We start from the raw sequence: 14,424 nt of genomic DNA, 5'->3' as shown, positions 1-14,424 counted from the left end.
AGATTTACTCTAACAGAACGCATTTTTGTTACATTTGGACAAAATTTACATCAACTGACTTGTGAGACAATAACAGACCTGTGTAAGCATATTTTAAAACCATTAAATGGATCAACTTAATCCCTGCGTCTCCTCCTTTTGTGACTATTGGTGGGACATGCAACGTATTCTTGAAATACTTTTCTTCACAACTATCCAAACATTAATAAGAAAACATAATTTGCTTATATTGCTTTATTTTTTCTCCATTGCAAATGTCCAGAATACAAAAAAAAAACAAAAAACATCAAATTACCCTCACTCCCAGCCCACCCACCCACAAACAATTCAAAATTCCTCACTTTTGAGGAACAATTCAGAACTCAATGACACACATCAAAAACATCCAATTAGTTTACTTAACATTCAACAGCACTGCCACCCATGCATTCAAACTGCAAAATACCTGCAATTTACTCTTTTCTTTCTGGTTAATGAAACCAAGCAATGATATCATTGTTACAGTTGGGTTTTTTCCTATCAATTTCTTTTCCACATAATCTTTGAAGAACATTTATGGTAAGTATGAATTTGGTAACAGCTTAATAGTCATAGAACAGCCAGACATGAATTCAGTTCTTATAATAATCCAAATTATTTTTGCAAGATCTAAATCACGCATCAAAATCTTATAACAGAAAAATGACAAGCTGCGATTTTAAGTCACCGATTATAGTCCAAAACACTATCCTTTAGTGGTGCTTTTAAAATCTTTAACATTTCTTAGCAAAACTATTCAAAAGTACAGCATCTTCCAAACAAAAAGTTTCAAACATAAAAATGGTTGGTTGAAATGGATGCAGAATTAGATTATCTATGTGAACTGCGGTGTGGGGTGTAGAGGTTTAAGAATTAAACTGGGACATAAATGTGAATACATAAAACAATACATTGATACAAATATGCTACCCAGGAAATTGTAAATAAACTATGTTGTCAATTCAGCTAATTTATTTGATGTTCCAGACAATTATGAAGCTGGACTTTCTTGACATGTTTTAAGATTTCAGGTTAACCTTAGAATCAATCAATTTTGGCACTCTGTAATAAAGTGAAAAATGCATTTTTTTTTGTCGTTTCCCTGGTATTTGGAAATTTGAGACCTGATCACAGAGTTCCAATACATCTTCTATTTTAAAATTCCATAATTTTCAAGACTTAAATTTCTAGACGTTTGTATTTTTTTATATATTCTTGGGGATTTGAGTACAAAAAAGATGTGACTGTTGGTTTTTATGTGCAGCTTTAACAAATCAAAATATAACATTATTCAAGTTGGCTTTCAAGTCAACAATGTTGTAGATGGCATTTCACTCCTTTTAAGATTTGGAAACATCAGATTTCCATTTTTTAACCCCCTCCAACACTTAGGAACCCTGTGATCTTACTTGTTCATCAGCGCAGATAAACATTATGCTAAGGGTTAATTATATTGAAACACTACACTTGGGTCAGTAAAAACTGCTTTTGGGGGGTGTATAAGATTTTCTAATTTCACATCAAGCAAAAAACTAATATAGGCTAAATAACTTATAGAAATTATCTACCAATAAATTTTAATAAATCATCTTTTGCCAATCAAATGTGCACCCTATGAAGGAAAATTAAAACATGACTTTATTAAACTGGTATAAGAGCATGGGTATTTCCAGTCTAACATTTCAGGTTGTAAAATTCAACTCACTGCTAAATTATATAACTTCTATCACAAAAGGGGAATTCAAATATTTTCACACATTATGGCATTGACCTCTATGCTCTACTACGATAGTCTAACATTGCGTGAGAGGTAGCCTACAGTACCTTGTGCATTGACAAAAATATAGAAAACTGTACATGAATTTACACACAGCTGGCTTAATCTGACAACTCGTTCACACTGTACACACAATTATACATTAGTCAAGTTGGGGCGATGGGGGTGGGGAGAGTCAACACTAGCAGCAGGAGGATCATCAGTGATCAATAAAAGCCAGGGGGTCAACATGTAAGCAGCTTCTATATTAAGCAAGTTTTATTCCGAACCATGGTTTAAGAATTTAGCAGAATTTGTCATTTATATTAAATGCTTGTGTGTCTGGGGAAACCCCATCACATACTGCAGTTTCATTCAGATTTTTTTGTTCCATGGCGGATCATTAAGTCATTTGGTGAAGTATTAAAATCTTTAAAAGTACAAAATTCTTGAACTTCCAAAAAAGAAAAAAGTAAAAGTAAAAAAAAAAAAAAAAACACGCACAGTGCACTGCGCTGCACTTGATTCAAACTCAATGTTTTTCAACACAGTATAATTGTAGGTGACAAGACAGCAGCAGGGCTGAAGCAGTTGGAATCAGCAATTTACAAAGTATCAAAAAAGTATGAACTGCAGATGATTTTTAAGTTTAAACCCTTGGGTACATTAGGTGCTTCTTTAGCTAAACCCCTAATTTCGGGAGGGTTATTGCCTTTTTTTTTTTGTTTTGGGGGTTCTGCAACTTCAAAAAGACAAGACTTTTGTCTTGCATACATCATTGCACAGTTATAATTTCACTTTATCACTACACGACCAACTCCAGTTATTCTGTTTTAATTCAGAGAGCACCTATTACTCGCTTGTGCATCAACACAGTCGGACATGCAGCTTGAAATTGGAGAATGGTGCTCAAACATACACTGGCGACTCTAAACCTCCTCCTGACCCTTGCCTTTTATCATTTATAACATCTAAAATGTTCTACATTTGCACACCATGGTGCCACATTTATAAAGAAACAATATAAGCCTTCAATCACATCATTGATGTAATAGAATGAAATCTATTGTTAAAACCTCTTTAGACTTTCCCCCTCACAGCACTTGGCATTAACACACAGGGAAGAGGGTTCATTATATATAAAAATAAACCTAAAACTATGCACAGAAACAAAAACTGAATGGTTCCACTTTCCTGCATATGGACTTGTGTGATCACACCGCCAAGAAAAACTCAACTGAGTCAATCAAGACGGGTAATAATGCCAAGGTTTGTGGAGTGCTTTCCTTCAAATTGTTTCTCTGTACAACGACAAACATTGCATCGTACAGTGAGCCGATTCCCTTTACCTACATGTTTCTATAACCTGTGTAAAAACATTTGCGAGGGAAGAAAAATTTAAAAAAAGAAATACACCATCAAAGCCCTCTGTGTTTCATCTCGATCTTCTTTTAGCGGATGCTAGCTACACAGGAGATCATCAAGTGAGGGCATTTTATCAAAGTCACAGGCATCAAACAAGTCACTGATCCCCTGGTCATCTTCCAAACCTAACAGGTAGTCATCTTCCAAGATGGGAGGCACAAGGTTTAAGAAGGGACCTTGGGATGAAGGGACCTGGTCTTCTGTCTGCTGGAGGAGACTGGTGTACGGGGATGAGATGGGGGAAAGCGTTGTCACGGAGACAGCGGAAGAAGATGCGGGTGGAGACAGGAAAGTGCTGGGGGAAGTGGTTGTGCAGTTGGAATCTGAAAAATAGTGTCAATGTTAGGAAAACATGACATTGCAATATTTTTTTTAATATGTTACAATAACTTCAGATTAACACACATTTTTATCACCACTGTTTCAAACTGAAGACCAAAAGGTTTCTGATTTTTGTTGCGAAAGTATATATGCGAAAACAAATAAGGACAGAAAGAAAGGTTCTAGAGCACAACTCTGCCATTTGTCCCAACATACACTTACAATGTTTAACGATTATAAAATCTTTCATTTAAGTGAATCAACAAAACCCAAAGCTATGGGATATATTATTTTTTTTAAAGTTTCAGATTCAGTAAAGCCATGTTTATGGAAAGAATACCCGACTTTGCTTTGTACAGCCTACTCTTTCGTTCGTAGGTTATTTTGAGCTTCCTTTTTGTCAGATACGTCTTTTATTTCCTAGAATGGTTTGTCAATATTTATAGCAGTTGCAGTTTGTGTTTAAAACATGTATAAAGATAAAGACAAAATTTCTGAGGCTATTTAACATCCAATGAAGAAGCTAACAACTTTTATCAGAGGTTTCCTCAAGATTAAAATATTGAATTGGGCGATTTGATACCTACTATGAAATTGACACCATTCATGTTTCAGTTATCTATCATCTTTACCTTAAGTGCTACTTTGTATAAGTTTCTCCTTTTACAATAAAAGTTAAAAAAAAAAAGAAGCTACTTTGTAAGAGCTACAACACTATATATTTCCCTCTTACAATAGCCTGTACAAATATAAAACTGAAACTAATATGTATACAAATAAGCAATAACTGAGATAGTATTTTGGTCTAAAAAGCTTCTGTGTGAACAACTGCTGTTAATAAATATCTGTCACCAACCTTGAACAACTTTCAGGAAAGGAGAGTTGCCATTAATGTCAGTGCTGCCATTTTTCACAGGACTTCTCATATCATTTTCCTCATCTGGACACAAAAGCACTTCAATAGGACCCTTTGTGCTGCTGAGGTGGATGGACAGACTCTGCAGAGAGGAAACAAGGGTTCAAACATACAAGCCTCATTACTGCATCTACAACAAATTTTGTCAAACGTCAAAGGCAACAACTTCTAAACCAATTTAGAAATGTGCTGGAAGCACTGCCAACATATGCAGACTTTGACATTTTTAGCTGAAGATCTTCAAAACAAACCCCAACAACATTGTGATATTGCTATAGAATTCAGTTGAAAGTTGCATACAGCATCTGCAGGATTTACAGACTAAGGAAGAAAAAAAAAATCTCTTTTCAGTCTATGTGATTGCGAATCACAATGTCCACAACCTACAGCAGCACTTTAGAGTAGAATACAATATTAACAAGCATTATCAAAAGTTAAGCCTCATCATTCGGCAAATGCATCTCATTCATCAAATAAAGAAAAACTAAGAACAAAGAAATTCAGCCCGTTAGTACTTGCACAAACCTCATCAGGGTCTGGCACTTCCAGTTTGGTATCTGTTGGCGCTTTGACGACAATTACAGTCTGGTCTCTCAGGCTCCCCAACTGCTTGATGTCTTGGTACGTTATATAAGCATATGTGCAAACAGTGGGGTTAAGGAAAAAACCCACTATAGCAATACAAGGCTGAAATAAGATACACACTGTAAAACAACAAATTACTGTTCCAAAAAAATCAGCTATTAAATCAGATTAAGCTTTTGCTGTTTACACTCATTTAGGATTAAAAATTGCTTTGCTTAATGCCAGAATGAGGAATAATTTACTGATATTTATTAATTCCTTTCTTCAAATTTAAAAGCTTTAGACCATTTGGGAAAACAAAAATTACGCTATGATTAATTCACAACAACTAATTGCAGGCACAGACAGACAAAAAGCATCCCTGTGTGACATCAAGAAAAAACATTAAAGACATCAGATAAGAACTCGGGAAAAATAAAAATTAACCATGAATTTTGTTCATCCTTGAATAAAATGTATAAATGTCTGAATGTGCCACATTCATCTCTTTAAACAATGTTCAATTATAAATATAGGAAAAAGAGATTCCAGTTTTCACTGACACAGACCTTAATTATAAAAAGTCATTTTTTGTAGTCTGATGAAACAAAGTGTTTGACAATAATGACTTTCGATACAAAGAGGGATATTGTTGCAAGTCTGAGAACACAGGTCAAACGTGAAGCCTTGAGGAAACAGCATAACTTTAGTATAATTTTGGTTAATGTGTTTAAAAAAAAGCAAGAAACATTTAGCCTGTCAGTGAGTAAAAAAGTATTTCTATGCAGTGCATGTAAATAGAGTTTTAATGTATGCAACCTATTTTTTACCCCAAAAAGATTTTTTTTTTGTTTTTTTAAGAAAAAAATATTTTTGTATTTTTGTAAAAAAATTATAGCATTTAAGCTTTTTGAGGAAGAATTGTGGTATATATAATTAACCTTCTAATGAAGAAATCAAACATTTACTGACAACATATACCTGATGGACCATGATATTTTAAGAAATCGAAGGTAGCATAAAACACACTTTAGTGTTTTTCAAATCCACGCACACATAAAAAAAAGGATATTTCTGGTTGCCTGGTAATTCGCTCATTTGTTTTATATCAAGGCTGCATCTCTGTATGAGTTTTTCTAGCCTTTGCTCCTCTTCGCCCAGCGCAGAAACCTCAGCAGTGAGGCTTTGCCTTTGGCTCAGAGCCCCCTCTACCTCCAACAGACTGCAGCCCCTGAGAAAACAAGAGTTTAAACAATTTCTATAAACAAAAATCTTATAAGTATAGGATGCATGTATTCTGCCCCTTTAACAATATACTCTGCAGATTTCAGGTACAGCTGTGATCCTTTTATGTCACGACAGCTTTACACATCAAGCAGTGGCCACATTTTCAGTCCTGCAACTTTAAAATGTATGCCTGCTCCACCGCTTTTTAATCAAATAGCTTAAGTATGATATCGGGAAATTTCTGGAGAGGCCTACTAAAGGTCTGTGGATTCATATTTAGTTCTGGGTGCATTTGTAAGCTCTATGTTCTGCTGGAAGATGACCTTCTCACCAACTCTCCAGACTTTTTCAGCCTCTAACAAGTTAATGTTCAGTTTTATTACTTAGTGTCATCTTTTCATCAGTTCTTAGCAGCTTCCTCGTTGCTTGTGGAGAAAAGCCTTTAACATGAGAATGACATGTTGGGAGTGATGCAGTGCTTAATTTTCCATTACACCCAACAGTTTTTATGTAGACTAAAATATTCAGTTTTGTTTAGTGTTCTTACCAGAGTATGTCTTCAATACAGTTTGTGGAAAACATTGTATTCTTGCATATTCTAAATTTGTGAAGTTCATGAATTACAATTTTCCTCTCATGAAATTCCATTGCCTATATAAGGGACCTCTGCAGATCCCCTATAGAGGCCCTCTTCACTGCATTCATGCTCTCTACCATTTTCTAATGATTCAACCATGCTCTGTATGACGTTCAAAGCTTAAAATGTCTAACATTAACCTGCTTGTCTACTATATCCTTGACCTTGCCGTTACTTTGGCACCAGTGCCAGTGAAGCTTATGTTGATACTCCCTCAGATTTGGGTGCAAATACCCATTTCATTCAGTTAAAATTAAATTAAATTAAAAATAAGTAGATGGTGTAGGGGATTTCCAGATGCAAAAATTAGGAGATGTCAAATTTTGCAAGGTTTCACCCAAGGCAACTTTCAGATGAGGATGTTTGTTGACAAGATTCTGGGAGTTCTGCTTGTGATGCAGTGTTTTCTATTATACAACCTAAGAAATTAACTGATCCTTTTTCACTTATAGAAAAACAATCTGGCCGTGTTATTTAGACATTCGGCATCCCCGAGCAAAATTCAACACTGTCTGGGTTCTTTTGTAAACAAAATTCCAAATCTATATTTGTAGGACAGAGTGCGAGACGGTGACTACTTACATCCACTGAATGTTATTCTTGGACTTCTTCTTGATAAGATGGATACCTTCTAATACGTTGGTGATATCATACAGCCGCCTTTTCTGTACCTGAGAGAATACAGGAGAAGAAGCCAGTGAGAAATGATCATTTTAACAAGCTCTTAAACACAGCAGTACTTTTTCCATACAAATCAGTTTTATTTAATGATTTAAACAAATCATTAAGCAAATTATAAATTACTAAAAATGTATTTATTTTTCCTTGCTTACATAAAGATAAAAGCACACCTGATCTGCGAGAATACAACAGACTTTAGACATCAAGTGTCTCACAGAAATGCAGGAAGTGTATGAATCTCATTGGAAAGCCCCAATTTATCATGGTGCTTGCCAGTCTCCCAGATCCCATTTGTGACCACAAACATTTTAAAAGTGTTTTACAAACCAATCAAATCATTGAGTTGATCTAATTGGTTTTAAGTTTCACCTATAACTTAAGAGTTTTATTCTGTAAAAAACAGGTTAACAGGACAATGAATTGTGTATGTTTGATGTCACTCAAATCTGACACTTCATTTATGTGCTGATCAAGGAAAGAAAATTAAAACCTACATTAACTTAATTCAGATAAAGCTTTCTGAAGTGGTTTTCCCACATGAACTTAATGATTTAACTGGGACTACGTAGAAATGTGCTACAAGTAAAATGATCAACAAGTCCTATCAAAACATGCTAACCTTAATCTTAGTTTAAATAAACATTATTTAACAGAGGAGCATAAGAAAAACACAGCACACATCAAGATCAAAACATTACATGGGAAAAAAAAGACTGGGTTAATTTTGTAACATTCAATGTCAACTAAATGAGAACAATTACATAATACACAATGAAATAAGAGGTTAAAAGTTCCTCCAGCAAAACAGCCCCACAACATCGTTCACAGTTGGGATGGCGTTACAAAGTTAACAACGGTCCCTCTGTTTCAGGTGAAATATTTCCTTTTAGGCAAACTAAGACCAGTTGGATCAATATCTGTGTACTTTACACCATTATAGGCTAAATTTTCCTGCTTTAACAAAATTTTAGCAACATTTCCAATCGGTTCAGCTAAAGTGCACTCACCAAGTTTTAAAATTTGCACACCTGGTTTTCATATTTCTGGCTAACGCGTTGCAATGGATTAATATCAGTTTGGATTGCTTCCACCTTACGCACACTTCTACTGAAATGTGAATTCACCTGTAAGGTTTCAGCAGCAAGGTTGAGGTCCAAAACACCATCAGTAGACTGAGCAAGTAGATCCACAAACTTCTTTGTGAGCAGTCCCAGCGAAGTGTCGTATCGCGTCTTCTCATGTGGAGACTTGGGGGCTAAGGAGGGTGAAAATTGAGGAAAGTAATTTAAACAGTACTTTTGTTGCTGAGGTTGTGTAAAAGTCAGTGATGGTCAGTGGAGGTTACATTCCTCATGGAGGTAACTTTCTTCTAAATCAAAACGAAGAAAGAAAAATAAGACAAAAAGTGTATGCAACGGTAGAAGGGACTTTTTTTTTCTCTTTTGAGGATCTTAGGATCTTATCCTCACAACGAAGTAGGTAAAACATTTTTTAAGCATGAGCTTTGACATCATTTTTCAGGCAAGCTGGACTGTAAGCCAGATGGGCAGGGAGAAGAATCACGTCGTAGAAAACAAGCTTGGACTGTTATCAGTTTAATGTACTTTTGTAAACAATCTGTGCATTTAGGTACAAACTATGTAAAATCTCCAAGTGGGGTTTTATGTCCACATTATAACCAGAATGAAACATGACACTGAAGTGGGCTCCAGGTTCAGTCGTGTGAACGGGACAATTCTCAGATGGCTTTTTCATTTGGACTAACCTGGATCAGCTCCAACTAAAACTAGGTTATTTTACATTAAATAAAAATATTTTTTTAAAGCACAGTGTTATACTTGGTCAGTTTGTCCTGTATGCAAAATCTCATCTCGTGATGTGGAAAGTAAACAAACATTTTAACAAGAATTTTAATGCAAAAATAAAAGTACTTTAAGAAAGGAAAAAACTTTTATAATCTATAGGTTATCTGAAGGAATTCTGGACATTCAAATATTGTCAATATGGAGTTTGTTTTTTTTCTACAAATTCCCACCTGAAAATTACAAAAGCAAAAGTAATACTTTTATTTTTCACATTTCTGTGCTTTTGCCTAAAAAAACTGTTGTTTTTTTTTTCCTGCATAAAAAAAAAATCACTAGCAGCAGCAGGTTGCTGTTGTTTAGTCAGCGTACAGTCAACTTTTTCACCTATCAAAAGATTGAAAGTGGATAATAGAACCTGTTCCAAGGTTCTAAACCACATCTTAATTAGAAGACTCTGACCTTACTTCACAAACAAGACATCAGGTTCCTTAAAACCTGCTACTTACTTCTGGGTGTTTTAAGCCGTGTCACATTTGCTGCAGCTGCAGCTCCTCCTCCTCTTGGTTTTTTGGCTGGTTCTGGCTGGTACTGGTGATCCGAGTCGTCAAGCGCCAACCGCCTTTTTGCCTGGAAGGGAACAAGCAAGCGTCAACAGAAAGTGAGATCCTGTTAGGTACTTGGCAGGCATTCGTTATTGGGGTGATTCTTGCTCATCTGACAGAGACTCGCCACTGATTTATAAAGCTGCTCTTACATGGGAGGCAACAGGTATTTTTGAATCCAAGCTAATTACACGTATGGGCCAAACAACAGCAAAACAAATGGAAGATTTCACTGGAACACTTGAGCTCAGCCAGTGAGAGGGTCTTTGGTGTCAGGGTCCAATGGAGTGACCTATTTTTCAGTCTTTGTGGAATCACCTCAACCTGCTAACAAATGGCTCAAATGTGTCAAAACACAAGAGACATGAACTGTATATTTGCATATTACAAGAGACAAAAAGCTAAAAATCTCAACACATTCTGATCCTACATCATATTTGCAGTTGGTCATCGGTTTTGTTTTACAAGTTATCAATTTGTGTCTCAAGAAGATTGCCAACAAATCCTAAATTAAACTTCTACGACTATGGATCCGCATTATAGTTTAGTCTTCCATCCATTAAGAAAAAAATATACTAGATATGATTGAGATTAATTTTATTCCAACCCTATTTTTTCAGAGGGTTTCATTACTTTCCAAAAACATAACCACACACAGTTGTGTACTGCATAGTAGTGCAGTTGTAGTATCAAAATAAAAACAATATATCTGCATATTTTTGTCATCCATGACTTAATGAAAACTATATCAGTTAAAGATGTACATTCTTCTCCATCACTACACAACTAACCCTGCAGCAGGCGTGCAGAAGCTACTCATGTAAAAGTACAATCTGGTTTTAAAATGTAAAATTTTTCAGTATTCTGTTTATGTGGTTGAAGGTCCAGATTTATGTTGTCTCTATGGAAACACTGTCCTTTTTCACACCTGTTGCTGAACACTCCAGGTCAGCTGGCTTAAAAAAATACTATTTTCTTAATCCTGGCTTACAATAAAATACAAAATAGGTGGTATAGAAGTATTACATTTGCATAATAAAAGAAAAAAAAGCAATGGACAATCCTGGGATTACTATGGGAAGACACCGATCCTACTTAATAAATTACAGCGGTTTTACACTTAAAGTGTAGGCTAGTCACACGTAGCATGTCTTTTAGGAAGCCAGCTGCAAGCTGGCTACTTTAGCAGAGCCTGACTAAAATAATGTCCACTTGTTAAACGTGTCTTGTTCTGGAAAAAAAAACAAAAAACTAAAATGTTTAGTATCTACACAAAACATTGTACAAAATGGACATTTACAAGAAAAACCCATGTTAAATTAAACAGGTGCATGTTCTAAATGTCTAAAGGTCTACCAAAACAAAGCGAAGAAATCTCCAAATTCTAAATGTAAGGTTTCAAATGTTATTGTGAGTACTTCAGTCATACTGAAGTATACCATACAGGTTCACATCTAACTGAGGCAACTTAAATTTTTAAGTACCGTACTTTAGCTGGAAAGGTCCAACTAATTTAACTTTGTCTTATTTCAGTAAGAACGGCACAAATGCATCCTGCTGCACAATGTTAAAACACCTTGATAAATCAATAGGCCTTATGAGGTAAGTGTCAAGGTTTTAACTATTCCTGAGACAGTACACTTCACAATTTCATCAACACCTCCCCCGAACCACAACTTAGGTTATTATTACACAATGTCTCCCAGTTAATGTCCGGGGACAGGTTGCCTTGCAGGGCACCAACACATCCCTGCAATAACATATGGTTTAAATTAATTGTGAAACATTGGAATAAAAAAAAACAAATAAAAAAAAAACACTTCTTCAAAAGTGTGTTGCAAGTACTTGCGTTGCAAGTAGTTTCAAAGCAACAATGTGCATTCCTCTTTAAACACATCTGAGGGTGGCAGTATCTTGAGGAAATGCCTAAATCTTTAAAAACTAGTCTCTGAATCTTAAATATATAATAAGACACATGAATATGTCCTCTGACAGTTTAAGTGTCAGCCATTTTATATCACCAAGCAGATCCCCTCACCCCTCAGCCTGGTCATGGCTACAGCCTGACACACTTACTGGTTCCCTTCATGAAAGATGAATAGCAATGAACAGCTCTACGCCCTGAATTCTGCATAAACTCAAGCGTGTGGTTTGTGCATGATCAATTTACAGGAAACGTGCAATGAGATTCAAAGCAGCAAACTTGGGTTTCACTTTACTTGGCATGAAACACCACCACAACGTCACTTTATTAACAAAGACAAATGCGTATGAAAATATGTTCAAAATATAGGTCAAGGAGAACGAGTTATGTTCCTCTCTGGTCTAATAATCAATAATCCACCTAGCTTTGAAAGCTAATACAGTTTGACGCCAGATTCAACTTGGCTTGCATCTTCAGAGACGACGAGAGCTCCATCGAGTAGTTTCTAAACTGAGGCCAGGCTGCAATCGTGAGGAAGTTTATGTTTTTGAAAGCTTCGCTACTTGTATTCAATTAGGAAGCTTCAAAATAAGCCAATTAAAAACCAGGCAGCCAAACAACCCCCCCATCAACCCCAAATAAAGACATCAACAGCAGCTACTAGGCCAGCGCTAACGCTACTCATCCCTTACCGATATTTCCATCTGGCTGCAAAGGTGAAGCGGACCCTAAAGCACCCTGAAGTTCGCTAGCTCGCTGTTACACGGCACCTCTGCATTCCTACAAAAGTTAAACTAACGCAAACTTGCCTTCTGCCTTCATGGAGTCAACAAAACTCCTAAGCAACCTATTTGGGTTAGTTAGTTAGCGTCGTAGCTGGGGTTGAGTCGTGGGAATGCCCTGGCTAAGCAGCTAACGTTAGCTGCCCGAACAACAAGCTCGGCTAGCTTAGCAGGCTAACGTTTTATCACACCGGAGCCTGGTTGTAGTTGAGAAATGTGTGAGAAATGTGCTGTGGAGGTTATTACCGGTGGTCTTCCCAGAGCGGGTCGCTGTCCGGTTCCGTTTGCAGCAGCTGGTTGCGGGGTTGTATAAATGCTGTTAACCTGAGGTTCGGATAAGAACACACTTGATGTCTGTGTAACGTTACAAGGCGGTGGGGTGGTTATTATTTGAATATACGTGGTATTAGATTGACCAGGGTTTAAACGATCCGAGAGAGCTGTTAAAATTATGTTATTATCCAGAGAGGAGCCCCCAACCCCTGCTAAAATCACTTTGTCCGGAGCCGAGGAGATCCCTCTTCTCATCTTGCGTATTCGGGGTAACCCCTTTCTTGCCTCTCAACTTTAAAGCCCGTACGGTTGCTAATCTGTCGCGGCAGAGACAAAAATAATCACACGGACGTGAAGATGAATGTCTGAATGATCGATTTTCAAAAAGTATTTTTCCTTAAGAACGTGCATTTAGGCAGATGCAACGGATTTAAAAGTAGCGCAACTCTCGTTCCTCCCGTCTAGAAATGGCTTCAGGAAACGGCCTGATGAATGAAGGGATACGGTTTACGCGCTCAAGAGCCCTCCCGCGAAACTCAGATTTCCCGGCAAATTTTCAAACGGAATTTGCATGCCTCGCTCCATTGGTCCTGCGCACTCGAGTTTCCGCCCATGTCGGTTCCGCTTTGACCAATGAGGAGCGTACTTTGGGCTAGCCACGTGTTAATTGGCAGTTGTAAACAGGGGACGTTGCTAGTCGCGCACTGCGTGTTTCCGGGATGGACGCTGGGTGGCGCCAGTGATCTACGATGGTGAAAAGAGGAGGACGACAGTAACTATGGTAGTCTCACTAAACAGAAGCAAAACAAAATTGAGGCCATAAAAGGTTTAACTCTGTTCTTTCTTGCAGGTCAGCTGAATGTTTTGACGTGTGAAACAAATGCCAAAAGCGTTAAAGAATATAGAAAAGCAACTTCAAAAGAACTCGGTTCAATGGAGCATTTAGTATTTGACTGTTCAATGACAAAAATGATTCATTTACGTATGCTCAGTTTCAAAAAGCTATTTTGTGTAAAACCTATAATTGCTGCAATATTTTTTATTCAGGGGGAGGGCAAGGAGAAACTTCAAACTCCTATAACACTGAAGAAGATTTAAATTTATTTATTTATTAAAGAGTAGCAATGTTATCAATGATAATCTTAAAAAACCTGTAAGAGTGAGTAAATTATTTTTGCAATGTAGTATGTCCGTTGTTGCAAACGGGTGCATAACAGTACACATCACTGCAATAGTAAAACAGCATAACCACTGTTTCAGTATGATCTGGACATTCTGTAAATAGGCAATACGTTTTGAGGACAGTTAGACATTTTTACACACCAGCAGAAGATCAGCTGTAAAATGACAATTAAACTTTTACTGCCGTTCAGTTTTAGAATTCTAACCACTATGTTGCATGGACAATTTGCACATGTGTCAAGCGTTACCTTAACCCTTTCATTCATAGTGGTCACTACAGTGGACAGCTATCTAAAAGCCATTATCTTGTG

General features: G+C 36.7%; 1 protein-coding gene across 1 annotated transcript; it reads right to left on the bottom strand.

Moving 5' to 3' along the window:
• Positions 1-516: 516 nt before the first annotated feature.
• Positions 517-13,447, bottom strand: LOC114142331 (transcription factor E2F3). The gene is made up of 8 exons (XM_028013555.1): positions 12,905-13,447; positions 9,857-9,977; positions 8,670-8,800; positions 7,447-7,535; positions 6,073-6,231; positions 4,962-5,076; positions 4,377-4,518; positions 517-3,522 (listed from the first exon to the last, which is right to left on the bottom strand). Exons 1-8 carry the CDS (start codon positions 13,184-13,186, stop codon positions 3,236-3,238), a joined length of 1,326 nt encoding a protein of 441 aa, XP_027869356.1. The 5' UTR covers positions 13,187-13,447; the 3' UTR covers positions 517-3,235.
• Positions 13,448-14,424: the final 977 nt, after the last annotated feature.

This window comes from Xiphophorus couchianus, chromosome 3, assembly GCF_001444195.1.
Source record: "Xiphophorus couchianus chromosome 3, X_couchianus-1.0, whole genome shotgun sequence".
NCBI classification, from domain to species: domain Eukaryota; kingdom Metazoa; phylum Chordata; class Actinopteri; order Cyprinodontiformes; family Poeciliidae; genus Xiphophorus; species Xiphophorus couchianus.
This window is presented reverse-complemented; position numbering and strand designations above follow the sequence as displayed.

Coding starts and splice junctions, on each gene's coding strand:
- LOC114142331 (XM_028013555.1), bottom strand. CDS start 13,186: ATGAGAAGAGGGATCTCCTCGGCTCCGGACAAAGTGATTTTAGCAGGG. Junction 9,978..12,904: donor CCGCTCTGGGAAGACCACCG/GTAATAACCTCC, acceptor GTTCCCTTCCAG/GCAAAAAGGCGGTTGGCGCT. Junction 5,077..6,072: donor GAATTACCAGGCAACCAGAA/ATATCCTTTTTT, acceptor CACTGTTTGCAC/ATATGCTTATATAACGTACC.